The following is a 27456-nucleotide window of genomic DNA, read 5'->3' on the forward strand; positions in this document are numbered from 1 at the left end:
AAATATCTAATTTGTTTTAATGCTTGGACTGTCTGGTAACTGATTAGTCTCTTTAGATAGTATTTATTTTCTTTTGGATAAAATGTGTTTGCTCACTAATTTTCTCTCTAGGAGAGAATCTGGGTGTCTGAGGTCCTAATGTGGTTTACTTGTGACTTCTGTGGCACTGGGGCTAAGGGCCAAACTGCCCGTTTAGATCCTTGGAGCATGCTAGCTGGCATCAGTTGGTCTTTTGTCTATGTGTTCAGTGCTGGTCTCCATTGCTCCACTGCTGTGGCTGGTCTGTTCTCTTGACTTGAGCAGTGTTTCTGATGGCAATCCTTGGTGGCTGCTGATTACCGACTCCTGAATTTCTTACCAAGTCTTTCATCTAGCCTACTGACCAGGGGATCAATCCCATTACACAAGAACAATGGGCTCCAAATTTCTTTGTTCATCCACCCACAATCTGTGTGCACTTATTTAAGTATTATATATAATGCAGTTGCCAATTCATGTTAAATATTAGAAAGCTTACTTTCCCCTTACTTTTAAAAATGTAAAAAGAAGTCTTACTATTTTCTCCCTTGGTTACTGAGGGGTTTGGATTTCAACAACCCTATGGGAATGAGAGACGAAGCCTTGGTGTAATAAGAAGAGAGAGAATTGGCCCAGGATTGCCCCATGGAGACTGATCTAGTTAACTTTGGCTCTGAGCGCGAAATTGAAAAACAAAAACAAAAACCAAAATCCTCCCTTAATAACTCGTAACGATAGGGCTACCCTCTGTCAGTTTGGAGTTTGAATTAAGAATGTGCTGTCTGAGAATCCCTGGACGAACATTAACCTGAAAAACAACAACAAAAACGGTGGTCCCAAGCAGCTTTGCCCCCCGCCCCCCACGCCAAGACTGGCAGAAGCAAATCCAGAACCAGACCTTTTGCCCAACAGGCGGGATCAGACCAGCCGGCTGGCTCGGAACCCAGGGGCTTGGGAGCGCATGCGTTCCAGGGTCAGTTGCTGCGCTGGGGGCAGCCGGGCAGCTGCCGCCACCACTGCTTCCTCGGAGGCTCCCCAACACTCGGTCCCTGCATTGGCAGCTCCGTCTGACGGTGGGGCTTTCCCACTATTCAGGGGAGCCTTAGCGCTCTGTGACCATGCTGCGCCGAATATCGGGCTTCCTGTTGCCCACGGTGGCTGGCCAGGGAGAAGAATCCGACCGCCTTTTTGAAGAGCTCTTCCAGAAGCTGGACCACCATGGGAATGGCATGGTGGACATCACAGAACTGCAGAAAGAACTGGAAGCTATGGGTATCCCCATGGGCCAGGACGAGGAGGTGGGCCGCGGTGCGTTCAGGCCGCACAGAATATGGGAGGTTGCAGGACCACGGAACCATTAGGAGGTGGGGGTGGGGCTGGGACTGGGGTGGGGACCGAGAAGACCCCCTCAGCCCTTCCTGACCTCCTCTCCAGGCTTGGAAATTCTTTGCCTGTGAGCTGCTTCACTTAAAACTGCCCCGCTGTTGGAACACTTTTCGTAAGTTTCTGTCCTAATAGTGACCTGCCACAGAAAACGTGTTGAAGACTTTACCATCTTGCCTAAGTGGGGTCAAAGCCATTGAAACTCTTAAAAGGCCTGCTTGCACCATCGCAACGTTAACCATACGTCCCCAGTGAGCTAAATGCCTATGGCCTGTGTTCAAATTCTGTTAGCTTTTGGGAACTCCAAGGGTCTGCCTTGATGGCCTGGGATGGCTCATTCTGCAAGGGCATCCCATAGCTTGGGCAATGCAGCCTGCACAGCCGTTTGCTCCAGAATGCTCCTGCCTCAGGGCTGCATCATGCCCTTTGGGGACACTCCTGTGTGTGCACTGGAGATGTTCTGATCCTAACACGTTAATTACAACCACGTATTTTCAGCTTAACCTAACACTATTGAAGTATTTATACTATACTGCAACAATATGCCATTTACTATAGCATAGAATTATCATTTAGCTTAATACTGACTGCTGTGTTCTCAGAGAAGCCCCACTTCCACAGTACATTTAACCAGCTGACCACCTAGAGTAAAAAAAAAAAGTGTTTTAATTTAAGCTTCTCTAAGAGACTCTGAGGCCCAGCAGCAGCATGGGAGTGTTTGAAAAGGGGAAGGGGTCACCAGGTTTTCTGGAAATCTTTTTCTTAATGAGGTGACTTAATTAAATTCAGTAAAAGAAAATAAAAATATTTAATAAGTTTCCATCTGGCAGGCTTGACTTAAATAATGGATGTGAGGTCATACAACATGGAGTCCAGACAATCAGGACAGTAGCATTTACTGTTAAGTCCATAATTCTTGGGATTTATAAAATGCATGGCAGAGAAATGGGGAGATAACTACATATCCTGGATAATGCTGTGTCACATATTGTTATAGAAATTGATGATTTGTTCCCTGAGGCCTACCCAACCACAGATGCCAGTCTTAATCATATACACTGTATATTGATTTCACTGGATTCTTTGTGTCCAAGGCTTTCTGCTGAGTTCACTTTGCATTATACAGAAAACAAACTGATGACTTTATGCCTTCCTTCTGAATATAGCCCCATAATCTTAATATTCCATTTCCCTCTAATAAAGATCTACGTCTTCTGTTTCATCAGACTGTCCAGAGGCCACTCTTTCTTCATTCCATTTATCCCAGTGGTTCTCAACTAGGAGTGATTGTGCCCCTCAGGGACATTTGGCATTTTTGACATTTTAGATGGCCATGACAGCTGGGGATGTGTGTGTGTGTGTGTGTGTGTGTGTGTGTGTGTGATACTAGCATCTAGTGAATGAAGGCCAGGGATGTTGCTACGGTGTACAGGAAACAAAAGATGATCTGGTCCTAAATATCAATAGCGTCGGGGCTGAGAAACTCTGACTTATCCCAGCCACAACCCCTCCCATTCCTTGCTCCTCTTCCAGGAGCTGCATGTGCCCCTTACTTCAGTGAGTGAGTACAGGTGAACTGCACTGAATTCCTTCACATTTCTGGCCCTCTTGTAAAATCTCCTCAGCTGTAAATTGGGACAATAATAGTGCCTAGCTCATAGGGTTGTTATGATGATTAATGAGCAAATAAATGAAAAATGCCTAAAATTGTTAACTGAACTTAAAGCTGTTAGTAAGCCTCAATAAATTTGATACAGAGACTATAATCTTACCTTTATTTACATCTATGCTCAGTTTCTTTCCACTCGTCTCAAGGAATGAGGTGTTTCTTCTTTTCAAAGTTGGTTCTTCCAGTTACATTGTCAACTTCGTGTCTTCTCCATCTCCTTTAAAACAGGAAAAGTACAACTTCTGTTATTCCCTTTCTTCCTCCTGTGTGTTCAAGCTCTTCCCCTCTAATAACAATGATCTTCCCATGGCCCTGGCTCCCCACCTAGCAATTGTCTTATCATTTTCCTCTGTATGTAGTCTGGTCTTTGACAAAGCTATGTCTTCGCTCCCTGCCTTCTATTCTCTGTGGTGAGGTTTCGGTCACCATTCTTTCCCTCTGTGAAAGGTCACTGAGGACTTCTGCATTGTGCACTTTGGCTCTTGGGCTCTTTCTGCGGCATGGAACACTGATGATGGCTCTTGTATCTTCTCTTTTGGCACTCTGTCTCAGGTCTCAGGCTGTTGCTTTTCAGATCCCTTTATGGACTCTCTTTTGGCTCACCCCTCGAACGCAGGTGTGCTTCAAGATTACTTTTCAAGCTTCCAACTCTCATCCTAGTGTGGGTGACTCACAAATGGATAGCTAGCCCCAGCTTCTGAGTCTCTGTACTTTCCCCTCTGATCATAGTCTTAGCTAAGTGTTCCACCACCAAGTCATTCTATATTCCTCCTTTTCCTTTACCCCAAAAAACATGCAGCTCATCACACGGTCCTATGTAATTCCTCAGTATATCTCATAACCAGTTCCCTTCCTCTCCATACCTATTGCTCCTGCTAAGCCCAGGCCCCCACCATCTCTCACCTAAGTCACTGTAATCAGTCTTATAACCAGTCTTCTTGCCTTTCCTCTTACCATTTTTTCCCTCAACATTGCCAACAGATGACCCTTCTAAAAGATACATCTGATTGTATCATGACCCTGCTTAAAATTCTTCAGGGGCTCGACAATGTCAGTGGGAAAATCCAAGCCTCTTAGCATGGTATATAAGATGATTTCTTGGTAGGTGTTAAGGCTGGTGGTGCAGTTCTCCACCTTACAGTTACTCAAAGATCTGGATTCTTTCCTTCTTACTGCTCTACCATCCTAAAGGGTCTCTCATCGTTACCTGCATTCAGCTAGTGAAAGTGGAATGAGCATGTAGGATTTTTTTAGCTAGGCCTAGAAGCGGTACACATTACTTTCCCTCTTACTTCATTGGTGAGACCTTGCTCACATGACCATATTTAACGGCAAGGGAGACTGAGAAATGTAATCTAGTGGTGTGCCCAAAGAAGGCAAGAAGGAATTTTGGTGGACAGCCAGTGGTCTCTGCTACATCCCTCATACTCTTGTAACTTTGTTCACCTTTCGCTACTCATTTTTAAAATATTCAGATGGAGCCACTTCTGTGATGATTTCCCTCACATCTTTATTACCCACTGAACTTGAGTGTTTTTTTCCTTTAGATATATTTTAGTTTATGATGTAATTAGTATTTCTGTTCTTCAATAAAACATTTATTATTATAGGAATTTTACAAAATATGTAGACATATTTCCCAAGAGTTCTAGTTTTTTTTTTTTAATGTACAGCATCGCATTAGTTTCAGGTGTACAATATAGTGCTTTGACAATGCTACACATTACTCAGTGCTCCTCAGGAAAACTGTACTTTTAATCCCCTTCACCTATTTTACTCATCCCCCACCCCACTTCCCCTCTGTTCTCTATACTTAAGAGTCTGTGTTTTTTTGTTTTGTTTTTTAAATTTGTTTCTTTTTTTGTTTGTTTGGTTGGTCTCTTAAAATCCACTGACCTATTTCTACTTAGCCTTCTACTCTCTGGATCCATCCATGTTGTTGCAAAGGGCAAGATTTCATTCTTTTTTATGGCTGAGTAACATGTATATGTCACTTCTTCTTCATCCATTCATCTATCAAAGGAAACTCGGGTTGCTTCCATAATTTGGCTATTGAACCTTGAATCTTTTCTATCATAGTGGCTTTGGTGTGTTCCCTGTTAGCCTGTAAACTTCTTGAAGGCAGAGGTTATATCTGATTCATTTCTTTTTCTTAAGCATTTACTGAGTGAATACATGCATGACTGTTGAGTAGAAGTGTAGACTAGTCAGTTGCTAAACTTTTTTAAAGTTCCAATACTCAAAGATTCTATGTTTTTAGTGTTAGAAATTTTACTCTAAAACTAAGGTACCAATAATCTATGGCAGAATATCTAATTTATATAAGATAAATGTACACATGTTTAAACACTGTAATTTGTAATCTACCTTGTCTGAATCTCATCTCTCTAATACTCTTTCTTCTCTCTCATAGATATTATTAAAATCTGTTGATACTAACGCATGTAATCTGTTGAAGCTTAGCACATTTATGCAGTACCTTAAAGATAATGAGAAGATAATGAGGTTGACTTTTAAGAGTTTGGACACAAATAATGATGGTATGTCATTATACGGTGAGCAATCATGTATAGCCAAGAATTAACCATATTTTAGTAAAGGTTTATTATTTGATATTTGGCTTCTGTGAAAAGTGATTAAAAATTCATTTATTTAATCCTGTCATTTGTTTGCCTGTTATTACTTCTAAGTAATATTTTTAAGTGATGTAATTTTTATTTGCATACTCTCTTTCAAAAACAACAACTGTCAACAGAAAAGCCTGTACCCTTTGGACAATATGCTTTTTCCCTTTGAATAATATAAATATCTAAGAGATATTTATAACATTTTGATAAGGTTTTTACATGAAGCTCCATGTGGCAATGGTGGGTAAGCCACATCTGGAAAGATGAGTGAAAGTTAGCTTAAGGAGGAGTGGGAAAGTGTTCCAGGCAGGGAAAATGGCTTGCTGGGAGACTGGTCACAGCAGGAGAGCAGGTCATGTCTGAGGAACTGGAGGAAGACCAGTGAGGCTGAGGCTGAGAGCAAGCGGAAGTTTCAGAGATGAGGCTAAGAAGCGGGCTTGGGCAGGATCATGGAGGTCCTTGCGGCCTGTGAAGGTTTCTGTACTTGATCCCTGGGGAAATAAGGTGGGAGCCACTGAAGACTTTTCAGTAGGAGGAGCAGCACCATCAAATTTGTGTGGAGCATGGATTGGTGTGTCTAAACTGAAATGGGATTAGTGGTGATGGGAATAAATAACTTGGGAGATGTTTACACATAGAACAGATCACATCTGGTGATTGAAATTGGTGAAGGAAAGGAGAGAGGCAAGAACAACTGGTTTGAGCAACATTGGAGGGTGGTAGTATTATTTATTGATACAGGAAATATCGTATGGGCTCTCCAGTCTCTTCTTTTTATCTTGGCAAGTAAAAGAGATAATTGGGATATTAATGTCTTACGAAATGCTGCAAAAATGCAGTGAATACTGCTTAACTCTTTGCCTCTGTATCTTTTCAAAACTTCCAGTTAATCTTTATTTTCTTTGTTCCTTTAAAGGAGTGATTGATACTTCAGAAATTATTGATGCTCTCGACTTAATAGGTATACAGATTTCTGAAAAAGAGGCAGTGAAGATTCTTGAAAGGTCAGCCCTTATATGTGTGTATACATTTAAAAATTTTTTTATTTACTTTAAGACCCTTTTCATTATAATAATGACAACACTGGAAACTTGAGGGAAGCATGAGTAATAGCTTATAATTATTGAGCATCTGTTTGGTAGCATTCTTCTGAGTACTTCATGTATATTATCTACTTTAATCCTTACAAGACTTTATAGTCAAAGTGTTACTTTCCTCATTTCACAGATTAGGAAATTTTTGAATAGTGAGGTTAAGTAATTTGCCCAATGTCAACATAATCTACCACCCAAATATTAACTCATTCCTGGGATAAGGCTACCTTGTTATGAACTGTATTTCATACAGGAAAATGTATAGAAAGATAAAGGTAAAAATTTAGCAACCATGGCTTCACTGGATTTATCATAGTTAACATTTTGCCATATTTGGCTCAATTTTTTTTGAATAAATAAAATATTACCCAGAGTTGACGTTTTCAATGTATTTCTAATACTCATTTTCATCCCTGCTGCCAGAAGTAACTACTATCCTGAATGTACTATTCATTCAGACTTTTATCTCTCTATTTGTAGGCATACGCTTAAAATATATGGTATTGTTTCTCATGTTTTAAGACCTTGAGTGGTGGCATACCACATATTTTTTAAAATTACTTTTTTTCTAAGCCTTCTATTTTTAAGATTTGTTGCTGCTGGTGTATGAAACTCTAGTTAATCATTTTAGCCACAGTAGGGGTCCTGTTTAATAAATATAATTCAATTCACTTATGAATTCTCCTGCTGATGGTCATTTAGGTTTAAATTTTTTTTGTTTTGTTACTAATAAAAAACAATGCTGCAGTGAATGTTCTTGTATACATCTCCTTGTATATTACTTACAGTAGAGTTGCTTGATTATAGGGTATGCTGACATTTAACTTTAATTACATATATCAAAGTGTCCTTCCAAGTGGTTGTACCAATTTAGCTTCCTACTAAAAATGTATTTCTTTTCAAATATTTGATACTGTAGGCTTCTAATATTTTAATATTTTTTCAAGCCAGTGAGTCAGAAATACTGTCCTATGGTTTTAATTTAATTTGATTCAATTTAACCATATTCCCCATTACTAGTGAGTCTGAGTATCTTTTCATATATTTGTTGGCCATCTGGATAATTCTCTTCTGTGAATTACCTAGTCATGTCTTTTGCCTATTTTTCAGCTAGATTGGTTGTCTTTTTCTTAATGGCTGGCAGGTGTTCTTTCTAAACCCTGGATATTAATCCTATGTTGATTATATGCATTGCAAATATCTTTTCCTAGCCTGTTGCTTACTTTTAAATTCATTTTTAGGTGTTTTTTTTTTTTTTGTCATTCAGCAGTTTAATATTTTAATGTAGTCTGATTTCTCCATTTTTTCCTTTATGGATATGCTTTTCACATCTTGAGAAATTCTTCCTTAGCCTGGGACATAAAGATATTAATCTCTATTTCTTTTTCTTACTTGAGAGAGAGAGAGTATGCACATTCCTGCGTGTGTGAGTGGGGGGGGGGGCAGAGGGAGAGAATCTTAAGTAGGCTCCCTACTGAGCACGGAGCCTGGGATATGGGGCTCTATCTAACCACCCATGAGATCATGACCTCAGCCGAAACCAAAAGTCATATGTTTCACCCACTGAGCCACCCAAACACCCCAAGATACTAAGCTATATTTCATTAAAAAAATGTGTCTTACATTTAGTTCTTTAACTCATCTGTAATTGATATTATGGTGTGAAATAAGGATCCATTTTCTTCTTTCTTTTCCTTCCTTCCTTCCTGCCTGCCTGCCTGCCTCCCCCTTCCTTTTCTTCGTTTCTCCCTTTCTTTCTTTCTTTCTTTCTTTCTTTCTTTCTTTCTTTCTTTCTTTCTTTCTTTTCTCATAGTTAGTTATTCTGTCATCTTTTATTAACTGGTCCCACCTCTTTCTTCTTTCTTTCTTTCTTTCTTTCTTTCTTTCTTTCTTTCTTTCTTTCTTTCTTTCTTTCTTTCTTTCCCATAGTTGGTTATTCTGTCATCTTTTATTAACTGGTCCCAGCCTTTTCCCACAGATTTTAAATGCTTACCTCTGTCATATTCAAATTTCCATCTGTGTATGGATGTGTTTCTGGTCTCTTTATTCTATTACATTGGTGTCTATTATACATCATTACCAAATGTCTTAATTACTATCACTTTATATATTTATTTTTCTGGTCAATGTGCGTTTTTTTGGGGGGGGAGAGAGCGGGGCGGGTGGAGGGGCAGGGGGAGAGGGACAGAGAATTTTAAGCTGGTTCCACACTTGGCATGGAGCCCAATGTGGGGCTCAAACTGAAGACCCTGAGATTATGACCTGAGCTGAAATCAAGAGTTGGACGCTTAACCAACTGAGCCACCCAGGTGCCCCTTACTATCACTTTAGAATCCATCTTGATGCCTTGACTTTCCTCATCTTCAACAGTATCTGTGCTCTTCTTGGCCCTTTGCTTTTCCGCATTAGTTTTAGAATTGACTTATTTAGTTACATACACATGTGTGCACACAGACACTCCTTTTGGAATGTTAATTGGAATTGCATTGAATTTATAAATTAATTAAGGAGAGAATTGATATGCTTATGATGTTAAATTTACTGTTCCATGAACATTATATATATCTTTATTTAAATCCTCTTTTATGTCTTTTAATGAATTTTTATACATTCTCTAAAATGGTCTTGTATCTTTAGTTGGATTTATATCTAAGTATGGTTTTTGTAACTTTTATAAGTGTATGGCTGAATTTGAGTTGTTTTCACTTCATTAGACCATTTGTGTCCATATTAATAAGCGATGCTATACCAAGAGCTAAGATGGAACACAGAATCCTTTCTGTGATCTGGCCCCTGTCTGCTTCTCCAGCTGCATCATCTCTACAAATTTTCTTCTACTCTGTACTCTAGGCTGACTGAGCTTCTTTCAACTTTTGAAAAACCATGGTCTTTCTATCCTCCAGACCTTGTACAAACTGTTCTTTCTGCCTGGAAGACCCTTTCAAACTCCTTCAACTGAATATCTCCTACTTACTCCTTAGGTCTCAATTTAGATGTGACATTAACCTCTGAAACTTTATCTTCCTGGTGTTTGCTTTTACAGCAGGTTTACAGAAGCTTGTTTGCCATACTCCCTGTTACCAGTAGACTGAAAGCTTCGTGAAGCAGGAACCAGAGTATATTATCTATTATTCTGTAGTCAGTGCCTACCATAGTGTCTGGCACATACGAGTAGATCAATACGTGTTTTCTGATTCATTTAATGGTATCACAAGAGCCAACAGTGGAGCATGTCATATTTAATAGAAAGAGCCAGCAACATAAATATTGAAAATCATCCATTGGATCTGAAATTTGGGAGATTTCTGGAGACCTCAGTGAATGCATTTTCAGTAGGGAGCTAAAGAGTTGAGTCAGATTGTTATTGAGTGAATGGAAGGTGAGGATGTGGGGACCGTGAATGTGGTTTACTGATTTGGGATATTTGGATAAGAAGGAGAAGACAGTCAGGCAAGTCTTTTTATTTTTATTATTATTTCTTTAAGGATAGGAGAGATTTGAGGAGAAATATTGTTGGATATGCTGTAGAGAGAGGAGATAAGTGATTGGGAAGGAATGGGACCAACGGCTTGAGAAAGAAAGAGAGAGCGATGGAGACAGAGACAGAGAGTCCTTCAGTAAAAGTCAACATTTCACCCTCTAGGTCTAGAGCACAGGAGGTAAGGATGAAAGTGGGTAGGGAGAAATTTATTCATTTACTCAACCAATATTTATTGAGTGCTTGACATTCATCTAGATGCTAAGGATGTAGTAGCGAAGGAAACGGGCAAAAATCCCTGCTCTTATGTAACTCAGAATAAACAAGAGAAGAAAACAGTAAACTAGATAAACAATCTATGTTAATGGCGATTAGCAATAATCACCAATAGAGCAGGTGAGGGAAACAGTCTGTGTGTGTGAGTGGCACAGGGGGCTGAGTTTTAGACATGGTGGGTAGGGCAGATCTTGAAGGTGACGTTTGAGTAGAGGTCTGAAGAAGGTGAGAGAAGGAGCCATGATAATCTTTTGGGGGAAAAGCCTTCCAGGTAAAGGAAACAGCAAGAGCAAAGGCCTAAGTTGAGCAGTGCATTTATACGGTTGAGGCACTGAGAGGGGGCTAGTGTGTTTAGAATAGAGTGAATGAGGAAGAGGGTGCTAGGAGATGTTAACAGGAATCAGAGCACATCAGATCTTGAGAGGGAAATTATAAGGACTTTGGCTTTTACTCTGTAAGTCATTGGATTGTTTTAAAACTACATATGCCATGATTTAACTTAGGTTTTGCAGTCTCATTCTGTCTCAAGTGTTGAAAATAGTTTGTAGGCAGCAAGAGAGAAAGCAGGTAGACCAATCAGGACAGTTTTGCAATAATACAGACAAAATTTGAGGGTGGCTTATACCAGGACAGAGGAGGATGGATTCTGGATATGTTTTGAAATGTTGATATGATTTACTTCTGGATCACATGTGGGGTAAAAAGGAAAGAAAATAGTCAAGGTTAATGCCAAGAGTTTTGACTTGAGCATCTAAATAATGGAGTGGCTATGCATTGAGACGGATAAGACTGAGAAAAGGAAGTTTGGGATGGGGTGGTTATCAGAGTCTAGGTTTGTTCTTGTTCTCTTTTAGATGCTGATCAGACATACAAGTAGCGATGCCACATAGGCAGCTTGAAACAGGGGTCTAGAGTTCAGAGGAATACTCTGGCAGAGATTTAGGAGTTGTGGGGTTATAGATGATATTTAAAGCCATGAGACTGGAAGAGATGACCAGGGGGAGAGTATATACTCTGTGTCCTGGTATTCTTTAAAGTTAAGAGGCAGGGGATTGAGGGGGAAACCAGTAAAGAAGAGTAAGAAGGAGCAGCTAGAGAAAAAGGACAAGAACCAGGAGAATACTCTGTTCTGGAAGCCAAACGGAGAAAATGTAAGGAGGAGGCAGCTGTCTTTTTCAAATACTGCTGATAAACTAAATAAGATGAGGACAGAGACCAGACCACTGATTTTACACTGTGGAGACCATTGGTGAAGTAATGGTGGTGAGAGCCTGATGAGAGCAGGTTCAAGAGAGAATGACGAGGAGAAACTGGAGGGAGAGAAGATAGACAACTCTTTAAGAAGTATTATTGCAATGTGATGAGCACTGGGTGTTATATGCGACTAATGAATCATTGAACAATACATTAAAAACTAATGATGTATTAATGTTGGCTAATTGAATTTAAATTAAAAAAGTGTTGCTGCAAAGGCAAAGAGAGATAAAAGTGATACTGGGGAGAGTAAGGTCAACAGATTTTTTTTTTTTAAATGAGAATGCTTGAACACTCACGTTTTGGGGAGAAACAGGGTGACAATGGCCTGAGATTTAATGTCTGGAGTTGATTTGGTGGCTTGAGGAGATATTTGAAGGTTAGCAACAGAGGAAGCTGAGAAAGGGAGCTGACTGAGACAAGAAGTTGAACTTTTGGGAAGTTCATACTCAGCAATATATTTCACTATCTTTCTTCAAATTCTTAATTTCCTTCAGGGATTTGAGAAATTCTCTGATGGGAATTCTTTAAAATTCTTAAAATTGGCTTAATTATATTATTCCATATTAAAGGAAGTTATACTTCTATGGGTATTTGGGTTCTTATGATATTTTTATATCTGAATTTCATGTCCATAGAAAGTGGAAATTGTCTTTTAAGAGCTGAATTACCAAGAAGGTAATTTTCAGTCATCATTCTGTTGCTAGAGAAGTTACAAGATGAGGTTTATCAGATGGAAAGAAGGGAAAATGTTTAAGAAGAAATGGGAGAAGATTGGGATGCAGGAATACCTGCATATAGTTTTGTAGTTCTTTATATTTCACAAGGCCATCATATATATAATCCCATATAATACTTTAAGGGTGCCTAGCTGGCTCTTCTGGGGGAGTGTGCAACTCTTGATCTCAGGGTTGTGAGTTTGAGCCCCATGATGGGTATAGAGCTTACTTAAAAATAAAATCTTTAAAAAAAATACTCTAAAGCTCTATGTTGTAGAACTTACTCCCATAGAAACTGAAGTTTCGAGATGTAGGATGCATTCTACATCACAAAAGTAACAATGGACAGAGCTCAACTATAACCCAGATATTCTGACTTTAAGAATATAAGATATCATTTTGATAATGCTGTTTGAAGTTTATGAATCACAATTTATATTTGAGCATATTCCTTTAAAAATATACAGCATGGATACTGATGGGTCAATGACAGTGGACTGGGACGAATGGAGGAAGTATTTTTTATTTAAACCTGCAAGAGATGTTAAGGAAGTTGCCCGTCACTGGAACTATTTTACTGTAAGTGATCTCTTCTTTAATATTTGTATATTTTATACCATGAGTCATGGGCATAAAATGTAACATGTTATAAACTGTTTGAAAATTATGGGGCCAGAATATTAGCTAGTGAGGTTTTGTTGATTAAACAAGTGATGATATAGAATGTTATTTCCTTACAAATTTGTATAATGTGAAGTATCTGAAGTGACAAAGAATATTTACTTCAACCAAAGTTTCAACTTGTAAAAGGCACCCATTTGTTGGGAATAATTATGCACTTAACAGTTAATTACTCCTACGTAGCACCATTATTCTGTATTATAGTTGCTTATTTTCTTGTCTGAAAGTAGGGACTGTGAATTGCTGATTGCTGTCACACAGCACATTCCCAATAAATACTTGTTGGATAAATGAATAAACCATAACTGGAATTCCTTTGAAAGAGCACTAAGGTTCTAGTTTTTTCACATTCATAGGCCCTCAAAAAAAATCCTACTTATGATTCATGTACAGCAGAGCTTATTGTCTGCTCTGGGCACCACATGGGAAGGTCCAGGGTTTTTTGTTTTTTTGTGTGTTGGTGGGGGGGAGAGTTGGCAATTCTACTGCAAGTAAAGATATAAAAGGAAACTGCTTCCAAATGTGTGCTTATATTTCATATTTGTTTTGTTAGAGGTAAAGAGTCTGACTGAACATAACATGGGGATCCACTAGGTCTTGAACACTGGAGATACTTTTACGTTATTGCCAATTAAATAGTTATTTCCCTAGTAGTTTATTAGCCTGTATCTCACCACAGCTACCAACATTTGGTAGAACCTGATGGGTTGTTCTTTTTTGTATTCAATCTTTGGCAAATAATTTTGAATTGAAAATCGTAATAGACTTAAAAATGGCAAATGTAAAGATTATTCTAAACATGATAAAAATATTATTAGTTTGTTTATTTATTTATTTATTTTGATGGGCAGCAAAGCAAGGTTTATTGAGTGATAGCAAAGTGATAGTACAAAGCTCTTAAGGAGGGAGGGGACCCAAAAGGGTTGCCCAAAATATTATTAGTTTATAACTGATAGTATTCCAAGCTAATTTATGAGTTACTTAAAATATATGGGTTGGTGAAGCACAAAATTCTAGGAAAGGCTGATATTAATTTACTGTGGAGCTGAGATGTATAAAACATTATTTAGATCTTATAAGGAGAGAATGTACTCATTTGAGATCTAATTATAATGTTATTTATTTATTTTGTTTTAATAGGGAATTGATATGGGAGAAAGATGGACTTTTCATGATTTAACTGATGAAGAGAGAAGCTCTGGCCTGTCATGGAAATATCTGTTGGCTGGAGGCATAGCTGGTACTTGTGCTCGAACATGCACAGCGCCATTAGAGCGTCTAAAAACCCTAATGCAGGTGTGTTACATAGTTCATGTGCATATTTCTGAGTAATGTGAATAATATTTGATGCTTTTCAAAAGAGGGGTTTCAGAGGTCTTAACCTGATTCCTTGATATTGTCATGTAGAAATTACTTCCTTGCCAGTAATCTCCTAGACTCGTTTATTCAGTAGGCTGCCAGGCACTCAACTCGAGGGTGCAAAAAACAAACAGTACACCCTTCTCATCCATATGCATTTTGGAGCTTAGTGATGGAGGCAGATATGTAAATGAATAACTAAATACAATTTAATAATCTAGCACTAGTATTCTAGGGAGGGCAAAAATTCGGAAAGTCTCCTTTTTCTGTGGAGTAGGGGAAGAGGATAGACAATACTCTGATTCTCTCCGTGGGTTAGAAGTTGTGACACCAAGAATCAGAGGCTGGTCAAAGAGTTGCTCTCCCTCTTTATTCCTTAGCAAATACAAGGCTCTATAGGTGGAATTCTTCAATTGTCTGAAAAGTTTGGGGTCCTAGAGCTGTTGTAGTCCCCTTGAAGATGGTGCAGGCCATGGAGGGATTGCCTGAGTGTGGTGGCCAAGTCTCTGTGGTTTTGGCCGCACAACTGAAACAGAGGAAAAGGGTTTCCATTCTTCCCATAGTTCTACTTAGGGCAGAAATTATGAGCATATGACAACATTCAGTCGCTATCTCCTTTTACCTGTCTTGGGTCACCAAGTAAAAAATTTCTCCATAATTTTTATATAAAATATACAGAGCAAGGAGGCCTACCTGGCTGGCTGCTAGTGTTCTGTGTTTAAGGCAGGGGATAGAAGCATGACTAAAAGCTTAGAGAGAGAAAAAACATATCATCTACAAAAAAATCAGAGTGGCATCAGATTATTCAAGTTACAATAGATGCTAGAAAATAATAGAGTAATGCCTTAAAAGTTCTGAGGGAAAGCATTTTTAGCCTTGGTGTCCATGCTCAGCCAAATTGTCAATAAGGAGAAAAAGAAAAACAAAATAATGTTTAAAGTAGGTTCTTTTATCATCCATTGTGTTTGACATTTGGTGGGTTCTTCCTAACTGTAAACTTATGTTTTCCCTCAGCATTAGTATAATTTATGATTTCTTTCCTAATTTTCTTTCCTCCATTTTCTTTCTCTGGGATTCTTATTAGTTGGATGTTGTGCCTTCTGGATTGACCTGCTGTACATCTTTTCATAGATATATTCTATCATTATGTCATTTTACTCAACATTTTGGGAAATTTCTTCCATCTTATTTTCTAACCCTTCTGTTGAACTTTTTTTTTTTTTTAAGATTTTATTTATTTATTTGACAGAGATAGAGACAGCCAGCAAGAGAGGGAATACAAGCAGGGGGAGTGGGAGAGGAAGAAGCAGACTCATAGCAGAGGAGCCCGATGTGGGGCTTGATCCTGGAACGCTGAGATCACGCCCTGAGCCGAAGGCAGGCGCTTAACCGCTGTGCCACTCAGGCGCCCCTCTTCTGTTGAACTTCTTATTTTGGCAATCACATTTTAAATTTCCAAGAGCTCTTTTTATCCCTTCAATTGTTCCTTTTTCATAGTATATTTTTCTTATTTTTTTTTATTTTTATTGATTCAGTATCATCTTGATTCTTTCTGACATATTAGAGGGTCCTTTATGTTGTTTGTTTTAGTTAACTATGGCTTCCTGATTTGTCACTATTTTCTCTGGAATTAGTTTGATTAATGTTAGTTTTAGATTTTTATGCTGCCATTCCTTCCCCATATATATGGTGATCCTTTATTGTTCTTCCATATTCAAAATAAAGGACTGGATATTTTAGGTAGCTGGTATAGATTTCTTCTGCAGTCGGTTGTGTTTTCTAGCTATGTTTCTCCCACAGAATTTTTTAAAAATTAGATATAATTGACAGATAACATATATATTAGTTTCAGGTATACAACATAATGATTCAGTATTTGTACAACTGAAACACAATCATCGTGGGAAGTCTAGAAAGTTGCATTTTTTTTTCTTGTGATGAGGACATTTAAGATCTAGTCTAGTAGCAACTCAGGATTTTTGCTGTCAAAGAAGTTTACACATCCTGTTTATTTGCATTCTTTCCTTGTCACCAAGAGAAACAAGCAATGATCACAAGAAGTAAGTTCTCTGTAAATCAGTTTCTTGAAAACTCCACAACTTTTTTTGTAGTCTTGTTGTTTGTTTTGCTAGCTGCTCTTTCCCTCTATGTGTGGCAGTCTCAAGCTTTTACACTGCACCATACTTCCTCAGACTTCTCTCATCAAGCTGGCGTACTAGGAGACCTCCCAGGCCTTGCCTTCTCCTTGAGGCCTATCAATTTTTCCTTTATATATCTTGAGGCCAAAAGTTTGTATACTCTTGGCAAATTGAATCTTTTAGCATTGTGAAGGACCCTCTAGATTTTTATAAATGCTTTTAGTTCTATTTTGTCTGACATTAACATAGCCATACTCCCTTCTTCTGTTTAGAGTTTGTGGGATATATTCATTGTTATTCTTTTACTTTTAAACCTTCTGTACTTGTGTGTTTTAGATAAGCCAGTTAAAGCAGCATATGGTTGGGTTTTGTTACATTTTTAATTGGAAGATCTATTCCATTTACAGTTAATGTATTTATTGGTATTTTCATTTAAACCCACCATCTTATTTCATACTTTCTATTTGCCCTGCATGTTTTAATATCCTCCTTCCTTTCTTGCCTTCTGTTGTATTTAAAAAAATCATTCTGCTTTTCCCCCCTCCATTAGTTTTGTTGTTGTTTTCTAAAATATTACTTGTAGTGGTAATTTGCAGGCAAGGATGATGACATCCAACTTCAGACTAGATTTCTGTTTGTTTCTGTCAGGTGCCTGGGAGTGCTGTCAATCTGGGATCACTCTAATTCAAGTTTGAGTCTTGAAGTTCCCTGGACCACCCAGGTGATACAAAACCATGCTGCAAGTCCTTGCAAAGGCTGGTTTCTTCTGGTTTACACTTACCATGAGGGTATAGCCCTGCAAGTCCCCATTTAAAGTGGAGGTGGTATGTGAGAAACTTATACCTTTGGTGGGCCCTGGGATTTATATTTTGTTTTTTGTTAATCCTGTGAGGCTATCAAAACAACTTAATTTCACAACTGTTTCTTCTGCATTCAGAAATACATTTGAATGCTAATCTTACTTTTCTGTGTTTTCTCCTACATATTGGCCCTGTAATACGTCTCTGTCTTGTTAGCTCATGGATACCTTTAAGAAAACTTTAAGAAATATATATTTCATCAGCTTTTTTCAGTTGTCCTTGGTAGGAAGTTCATTCCTAATTACTAGTTTGTCATTACCATAAGTGGAATTCTGAACATATTTTAAGGTTTCTGATACATTGTCAAACTTCCTTCTAGGAAGATAATACCAACTTGCACTTTTCCTAGCAATGTGTAATATTACCTGCTTCCCTGTATCCTCACCAACAATAATATTATTTTATAAAAGATTTTGCTGGCAAGAGAGACAATAACCAGAATTTCTAGAAGGATCTAAATACTGGAATGAATCCTGTCACTTATATTTTTACCTTACTAATGGCATTTTTGACAACTTTGGAGAGAGTTGAAGTACACCCTTTTCAAAACTATCAAGGTTGTTAATATTACATTCTGTTCTACAATCATATTGACATCCTCAAAGTTTTGTCAATGGGGTGATTTTAAATGTTTAAAATTAACAAATACCATTTACATTCTTATGATGATATAAATATTATGTATTGTAAAGCCAGCTGGTGTGTTAGAACTATATTTCTTTCACTATGGATCTAGTGCCATACCTCCTTGTGGTAGATTGTTTGCAAAGATAGATTCCATAATTCTTCCCACCTTTGCAATGACTTTGCTACTCCTCCCATCAAGAGGTGGAGTTAATTTCACCATCCCTTGAATCTGGGCCAGCTTTGTCCAGGGATGTTGTGTGACTTGGAAGCCTAGACTTCAAGAGGTCTTGCAACTTTTGCTCATGCTGGCTTAAGTGCCCTAAGACCATCCATAATAGAAGTCTGGACTAACCTACTTGAAAATAAGAAACCACATGGAGAGAGAGATGCTCAGCTAACAGCACCAACACCAGCCATATGCCTGAAGCCATCTTGGACTATCCAGCCCCTGTCAAACTGCCAGATGACTATAGCTACACAAATAACCACAGGGAAGAATAGCAGAAGAACCACTCGCTGAACCCAGTCCAATTGCTAATCCATAGAATCACCAGCAAATGAAATGTTTGTTGTTTCAAGCCACTGAGTTTTTTAGGGTGCTTTGTTACATAACAATAGCTAACTGATACACCATTTTATGTTACTCAAAGGAGAATATTTGCAAAAACCCAAATCACATCATTACTTAACTTATAGGAGGAGTGATTTTAAAAATATTTAACAACCTGTGTAGATGAAAGAATGTCAGAGAGTCTGCAGTACCAATAAAGATGAGGGTATGTGGGGTCACTTTTGGGCTGCACTGGCTGATGGTGGACTGTCATAGCCTCTGGGGTCAAATGGATGCCTAGCATTTGCCTGTCAAGGTGCAAATGCCATAAACAGTGGTACTGTCTCTCCTGTCTTGGTCTGGACTTGCTCTTAACAAAGAGGCCCAGGGATGACACAAGAGAAGACAGGCATATAGACTGGTTGGTGGTCACTGGGGCAGGTACCTCTTCAGAGTGGAGCCCACCTGGGACACTCTGGAGCCAGAGTGACTGCTGTTGTAGGTGGTAGGTATACAAGGGCTTAACTTAGTGATTGTGAATCAGCCAGTGCAGAATTATTTCCTTATTTTATATATTGGCTGACTATCAGGCCTCCTATACAGATGTATTGTATATTTAAGGCAGACATATTTATTATTGTGGCTGTATAATACAGCTATCATTTTGAGTTTAAATGTCTGTTTCTCTTCAATAAATAGTTGGTAATGGTCTTAGCTGCAACTGACTTGGTGATTATCCTCATTCTGGTTCTTTTTCAAAATTAAAAAATAAATTTAGTCAGTTTTTTCCCCCTCTTTTCTTCTTCATGTATGTATTGTAGGGATCCTGCTGATTTCCTCCATGTTTATTAAATATTCAACTATTACACTGCAAGGGCTGCCTGCCCAGGTCCCCAAAAAACAAATAGCTCTTTATTTATTTTTACACTATTATTAAGTAACCTCTATCCCCCAACACGGGGCTTGAACTCACAACCCTGAGATCAAGAGTCTCATGCTCCACTGACTGAGCCAGACAGGCATCCCCCAAATTGCTCTTTAATACCTTTTATTTTAAAACCACTTTTGCATCTTCTCTTACTGGACTATATTTGTTGAATTTGTCCTTTCTTCCTTCAGTTATCTTTACTCACGTGCTGAATCACATTGTTCGGTGCTTAATTTTTCTTTTGCTCTATGCAATATATCCAATACATAGGGCATACTCTCTTATGTTCTCTCAAGGCTAAATTGGGTATTGGTTTTCCAGTGTATGCCCTGGAGTAAGGTCTCAGGTCTTTTGGCCACAAAATTAGTTGGATTCCATTTTTTCTCTACTCACACTGACCATACTGATCATACTTGTTAGAGGCCTCATAGCCCCTTGTTAGCAATAAATCCTCTGAGTGTCAGTAGTCTTAACTTCTCAGGAATGTTATTTCCCTGATTCTTCTGTTTGCGTTTATATCTCCCATCTTTTCATGATGGGAGAACCATTTGTCCATCCACCTGAGGAGTAGGAAACAAAGCAACCATGTCTATGGCATGTTTATTCATGTCCCATGTGTAAAGTGTCCCCCTTCATAAGCTATAGTGCAGGGATCAAAATAAACATGCTTCCTAACCTGTCTAATCACCAGAACAGCTGCTGTTTCCCCAATAAGAGAGACTTTCAATATCCAGGGAACTTTAACTCTTTCCTGCCCACCACATAAAAATGACAATATGCAGTTTTCAAAGTTCTCCAAATCATATTGTCTGTTTTCAAAATTCTTCCTTTCCTTTTCAAGGCTCAGAGTGTAGAAGCAAAGAACGTGAGGATAATAAACCGTTTAAGAGAGATGGTCAAAGAGGGTGGAGTCATTTCTCTATGGAGAGGAAATGGTGTGAATGTTCTCAAGATTGCCCCTGAAACAGCTGTTAAGGTGTGGTCGTATGAACAGGTAAAGCCATACTACCTATGACATTTATTTACAAGGAAAAGTTATTCAATTTTATTTTTTTAAAATTGCTTCAGATTATTATAAAACAAAGGGAGACAATTACTTATATTGGAACGTTATTTTAATATTATTATTTTATTTTATTTTTAATTATTTTTTAGCTTTATTTATTTGAAAGAGAGAGCGCCAACATGAGCAGGGAGAGGGGCAGAAGGAGAGGGAGAGAATCTCTAGCAGACTCCATGCTGAGTGCAGAGCCTGATATGGGGCTGGATCCCATGACCCTGAGGTCATGACCTGAGTCAAAACCAAGAGTTGGACACTTAACCAACTGAGCCACCCAGGCACCCTGTTATTATTATTTTAAAATTATGCTGTTTTTAAAAGAAAATTCCTTCTTTTAATATTTCCTCAATAAAAGTTAGTTTAAATAATTGATTTGGGTATCTACATGGAAACGTCACAGCAGTATACTAAGTTCACTGAATTCCAACAGGAATATGGTTGAACCAAGTGAGAAAAAATGAAACAATGGGACAGAGCCGGGCTTTAGAGACCACAGACTTGTATTTGCCCCATTCTAGCTGTGTGAACTTGGATAAGTTCCCATAACATCTCTGAACTTCAGTTGGCTCCTCTGTAAAATATAGAAAATAGTATCTATTTTGCAAGTAGCTTGGCACATCATAAGCATTCAAGAAACAGTGGTCCCAAGTATTACTAATACATAAAGCATAATGTAGGATACTGTGGGTAAGTTCTACAGAGGGACTCAAAATAGGTTGAGGGGTAGGGATGGCCTCATCAAGGAGGTAACATTTAGGTTGAAACCCAAAGGGTAAGTGGAAAATTTCCAGTTGAAAGATAGAGAAAAGAATATTCTACCCAGAGTGAACACTGTGTTCAAAGCCCTGGAAGCAAAAGAGCAAGGTGTGTTTGAGGTGTTAAAAGAAGCTCCCTATGGCTAGAGTGGTGGTTGTGGTTAAAGAGGCGGCTGAGGAAGCAGACAGACAAAGGGAAGAGAGGCAAAAGCATATGCAGGGAGAATGGTTGGGACAATATGCAGTAATCCAGGTGAGAGATGAGAGTGATGTCAGTGGAGAGAGACAAGTGTACAGATTCTGCAGATATTTAAGATGTGGATAAGATTTTGTTATAATTGTTTGTGGAGTGTAAAAGAGAGGGAGATGTCACTCTGGGGGTTCAACTGGGGCCATTTATTGTGATGGGGAACACTTGGGCAGGACTGCCATGTCAAAAATCCTCAAGGGCACCATTTGCAGTATATTTTTGGGCGGCAGGATGTGTGTGTGTGTGTGTGTGTGTGTGTGTGTGTGTGTGTGTGTATTTAGTTTTGGGCATGTGGACCTTGAGGTGTCCATATTAGTTAGGAATCTTTAAGTCATAAATAACAGGAAGTGTGACTCAAACTGGCTTCCATAATAAATGGAATTTATTTTCTCACATTTAGAAATAGGGTGGACTTCTGGTGAAGCTTTATTTATCAGATCAACAGTGTCACCAAAGACTGCACACCATCCCCATCTCTTCTCTCTGACTTCCACTGAGTTCTTTATCCTAAGACTTACTCTTTTTGTGATTGAAAGATGACTGCCAGAGGCTTTCAGGGTGTAGCAGGAAGAGAGCTAACTCTTCTTGTAGTTCTCTCAGAAGAGCAAGGAAGCTTCTTTTGGGAAGTCTTCCTAAAACACTTCCTTGGGTCTCACTGGTTCAGATTGTGTCATTTATCAATCCTTGAACTAATCAGTATTTCAGAGTGATAGAATGTACTGATTGGCTTAGAACAAGAAGCTAAAATACAGACCAAAATAAAGGCCAAGGAAATATTCTACAGAAAATCTATTCTTTAAGGAAAATTTTACTATCATTATGCAGTAATAATGACAGCTCCCACAGTGTCCATGCAGAAGCATGTTGCACGTCAGCATTATTGTATTTAATCTTCACAAAAATCCTGCAAAGTAGGGACTGCAGATATAATGATGACCAGTATGGACAAGGCACTTAACTTCATTTTCCAGATGAAAAAACTGAGTTATAGAGAAGTTAGATAATTTATCTTGGATTACTCAGTAAGTGACCTGGCCAAGATTGTTTGTGATGTCATGTTGCTTCATTAAAATTGGATAGGGTTGCCACCGAACTTACTACATAAGGTGTTTAGTTGTTTCCATCTCATTGGTTCCCATTCCATTATAATAATTCCTTATCATAATCAACACTTGTTGAGTGTCTGCTAGATACCAGATCTTATTCTAGGCAAAAAGACATACAAGCTGAAGTCTCTACTCTTAAGTTTGGGGCCTCCTATCTAAAGGGCATGACTGTATTTAGGTCCTTGGTAATGTGCATTATGATTTTTAATAGGTGTTCATTGATATTAAATAAGTTTGTATGCCCTCTGGGACTTCTGAGTATTAACATACCTTTGAACTCTTATTAATACAGTATAAGAAGTTTCTTTCTTCTGAAGGAGCCAAATTAAAAACTTTTGAGCAATTTGCTTCTGCTTCTTTGGCTGGTGCTACTGCACAATCTCTTATTTACCCCTTGGAGGTAAGTGCTGTTGAAAGAAAATGATGTAATTGCTAATTTTAATGAAAGTTATGGCTATTTTTTTCAAATGAGCCAGAATCCTCTTACAATTAGTAGTAATTACATTGAGTAGGGAAAACTTATTGCCAGGGCAGTATCACCAGAGCTGTGACATCTAAACTGGCATTTCTATTACTGTTCCATTTTTTTTCATTTTCCCTTCTGTATGAACATTAAAATCGGCTTGCCAAGTTTCTTTAAAAACAACAAACAAAACCAGTTGGGATTTTTGACTAACTGTACTGAAAGAATTTTGGGAAGAAATGACAATTGTAACACTGAATCTTTTTGTCCAGGAAGGAGGTATCGCTCTCTCTCTCTTTAAATCTTTTTTATATTCTTTGCCAAGGTTTATAATTTTCTCATAGATGTTTTACACATTATGAGGCTTTCATATTAGTGTACCTTTGTGATATTACTATTAATGTATTCCATTATATTTTGCTAATGTTTATTGCTAGTATATATGAAAACTCTTGGATTTTAACTTCCATCCAACCACTCTACATTACCCTTATTAATTCTAATAATTTGGAAGCTTTTCAGGTTTTTCTCTTAATCATTGTTTTTCTGAAATTTCACCATGACATGCATAGATTTGGATTCTTTTCTTCATAGTAGTTAAATTTTTTTCAGTGAAAAAGTTGGCATTTTTGTGGTCCTGGGAAATTTTTACTATTAAATTTTGGATTATATTTTTCTTTCTTTCTTTTTTTTTTTTTAAAGTAGGCTCCATGCCCAGCACGGAGCCCAACATGGGGCTCAAACTCACGATCCTGAGATCAAGACCTGAGCAGAGATCAAGAGTCTGACACCTAACCGACTGAGCCACCCAGGATAATATTTTTCTATTTGATCTTTCTATACTCTCCTTCTGTAACTCTTCTTAATTCGTTAATTATTCCAGTATAATTAACATACAGTGTTATATTACTTTCAGGTGTACAATATAGAGATTCAACAATTCTATACATTGCAATGCTCATCATAATAAGTGCACTCTTAATCCCCATTACCTATTTTACCCATTGCCCCAACCACTTTCCCTGTGATAACCATCAGTTTGTTCTCTATATTGAAGACTTTTTCCATTTGTCTCTTTTTTTCCTTTGTTTTGTTTCTTAAATTCTGCATATGAGTGAAATCATTTGATATTGTCTTTCTCTGACTGATTTATTTCACTTAGCATTATACCCTCTAGATTCATCCATGTTGCAAATGGCAGGATTTCATTCTTTTCTGTGGCAGAGTAATATTCTATTGTATATATATATATATTTCTTTTTTTCCCCCTTTTTCAATTTTTTATTTGAATTCTAGTTAGTTAACATAGAGTTACAGCACTTCTTCTTTATTCATTCATGTATCTATGGACACTTGGGCTGCTTTCATAATTTGGCTATTGTAAATAATGCTGCAATAAACATAGGGGTGCATATATCTTTTCGAATTAGTGTTTTTGTATTCTTTGGGTTAATACCCAGTAGTGGAATTACTGGATCACATGGTAGTTCTATTTTTAATTTTTTGAGGCACTTCCATACTGTTTTCCACAGTCGCTACACCAGTTTGCATTCCCAGCAAAGGTCCACAAGGGTTCCTTTCTCTCCATATCCTCGCCAATAATTGTTGTTTCTTGTGTTTTTGATTTTAGCCATTCTGACAGATGTTTGGTGATAACTCATTGTGGTTTTGATTTGCATTTCCTTTATGATTAGTGGTGTTGAGCATCTTTTCATGTGTCTTTTGACCATCTGTATGTCTTCTTTGGAGAAATGTCCATTCAGGTCTTCTCCCATTTTTAAATTGGATTATTTGGGTTTGCACGTGTGTGTGTGTGTGTGTGTGTGTGTGTGTGTGTATTTGTATGTGTATGTGTTTTTTATATATTTGGATACTTACCCCTTATTGGCTATGTCATGTGCAAATATCTTCTCCCATTCAGTAGGTTGTCTTTTAGTTTTGTTGATTGTTTCCTTTGCTGTGCAGAAGCTTTTTATTTTGATGTAGTCCTAATAGTTTATTTTTGCTGTTGTCTCCCTTGCCTCAGGAGACATAGCTAGAAAAAAGTCGCTATGGCCAATGTCAGAGAAATTATGGCCAGTGCTCTCTTCTAGGATTTTTATGGTTTAGGTTTCACATTTAGATCCTTAATCTATTATGAGTTTATTTTTATGTATGGTTTAAGAAAGTGGTCCAATTTCATTCTTTTGCATGTAGCTGTTCTGTTCTTCCAAAACCATTAACTGAAGAGACTGTCTTTTTCCCATTGCATATTCTTGCCTCCTTTGTTGAAGATTAATTGACCACATAATTGTGGGTTTATTTATGGGCTTTCTATTCTGTTCTATTGACCTATGTGTCCACTTTTGTGTCAATACCATACTGTTTTGATTACTACAGCTTTGTAATATATCTTGAAATCTGGGATTGTGATACCTTCAGTTTTGTTCTTCTTTTTCAAGATTGCTTCAGCTATTTGAGGTCTCTTGTGGTTCCATACAAATTTTAAGATTATTTGTTCTGGTTCTGTGAAAAATGCTGTTGGTATTTTGATAGGGATTGCCTTTAGTCTGTTGATTGCTTTGTGTAGCATGGACATTTTGATAATATTTTTTTCTCCCAATCCATGAGCATGGAATATCTTTCCATTTGTTTATGTCATCTTCAATTTCTTTCATCATGGTTTTATAGTTTTTGAACAATACAGGTATTTCACCTCCTAGTTATTTTATTACTTTTGATACAGTTGTAAATGGGATTGTTTTCTTAATTTCTCTTTCTGCTACTTCATTATTAATGCGTAGGAATGCAACATATTTCTGTAATTGATTTTGTGTCCTGGAAATTTACTGATTCACTTATCAGTTCTGGTAGCTTTTTGGTGGTGTCTTTATGATTTTCTGTATATAGTATCATGTCATCTGCAAATAGTGAAAGTTTTACTTCTTCCTTACCACTTTGGATGCCTGTTATTTCTTTTCTTATCTGATTGCTGTGGCTAGGATTTCCAATACTGTGTTGAATAAAAATGGTGAGAGTGGCATCCTAGTGTTGTTCCTGATCTTAGGGGAAAAGCCCTCAGTTTTTCACCATTGAGTAGAATTTTAGTATAAGTTTTATATATGGCTTTTGTTATGTTGAGATATGTTCCCTCTAAACCTACTTTGTTGAGGGTTTTTATCATGAATGCATATTGTATTTTGTCAAATTCTTTTTCTGCATCTATTGAAATGATCATTTGGTTTTTAAATCCTTTCTCTTGGTGATGTGATGTATCACACTGATTGATTTACAAGTATTGAACCATGCTTGCATCCCCGGAATAAATTCCACTTATCATGGTGAATGACTTTTTTTATGTATTGCTGGATTCAGTTTGCTAATATTTGGTTGAGGATTTTGCATCTGTGCTCATCAGAGATATAGGCCTGTAGTTCACTTTTTTGTAGTGTGTTTGTCTGGTTTTGGTAACAGGGTAATGTAGGCCTCACAGAATTAATTTGGAAGTTTTCCTTCCTTTTCTATTATTTGGAATAGTTTGAGAAGAATAGGTATTAATTCTTCTTTAAATCTTTGGCAGAATTCACTTGTGAAGCTATCTGGTCCCGGACTTTTGTTTGTTGGGAGTTTTTTGATTACTGACTCAATTTCATTGCTGGTAATTGGTCTGTTCAAATTTTCTATTTCTTCTTGATTCAATTTTGGGAGGTTATATGTTTCTAGGAGTTTATCCATTTCTTCTAGGTTGTCTAATTTATTGGCATATACTTGCTCATAGTCTTCTCTTACAATTGTTCGTGTTTCTGTCATGTTGGTTCTTATATCTCCTCTTTCATTTCTGATATTTTTATTTAAGCTCTCTCTCCTTTTTTTTTTTTTTTTGGGATGAGTCTGGCTAAAGGTTTATCAATTCTGTTGATGTTTTCAAAGAACCAGTTCCTGATTTCATTGACCTGTTCCATTATTTCTTTAGTTTCTGTTTTGTTTATTTCTGCTCTAATCTTTATTATTTCCTTCCTACTACTGGTTTTAGGTTTTGTTTGTTATTCTTTTTTTAAAATTTATTTTTATTTTTTATTATTTATTTTTAATAATATTTATTTTGTTATATTAGTCACCATACAGTACATTCCCAGTTCTTGATGCAATGTTCCATGATTCATTACTTGCATATAACACCCA

The 27456-nt window shown here is 37.6% G+C and overlaps 1 protein-coding gene across 1 annotated transcript in view; it reads left to right on the forward strand.

Moving 5' to 3' along the window:
• The first annotated feature begins 1136 nt into the window (after positions 1-1136).
• LOC103675195 (calcium-binding mitochondrial carrier protein SCaMC-1-like) overlaps positions 1137-27456 on the forward strand; it is a 49669-nt gene continuing 23349 nt past the window's right edge. Inside the window, exons 1-7 of the mRNA XM_008704215.1 lie at positions 1137-1316; positions 5484-5610; positions 6614-6701; positions 12986-13097; positions 14340-14497; positions 20511-20655; positions 23125-23232. Of these exons, the coding sequence (XP_008702437.1) occupies positions 1137-1316; positions 5484-5610; positions 6614-6701; positions 12986-13097; positions 14340-14497; positions 20511-20655; positions 23125-23232 (918 nt within the window). The remainder of the gene's footprint in view (positions 1317-5483; positions 5611-6613; positions 6702-12985; positions 13098-14339; positions 14498-20510; positions 20656-23124; positions 23233-27456) is intronic.

The sequence above is a fragment of the Ursus maritimus genome, unplaced genomic scaffold, assembly GCF_017311325.1.
Source record: "Ursus maritimus isolate PB19 unplaced genomic scaffold, ASM1731132v1 scaffold_12, whole genome shotgun sequence".
Lineage (NCBI taxonomy): Eukaryota > Metazoa > Chordata > Mammalia > Carnivora > Ursidae > Ursus > Ursus maritimus.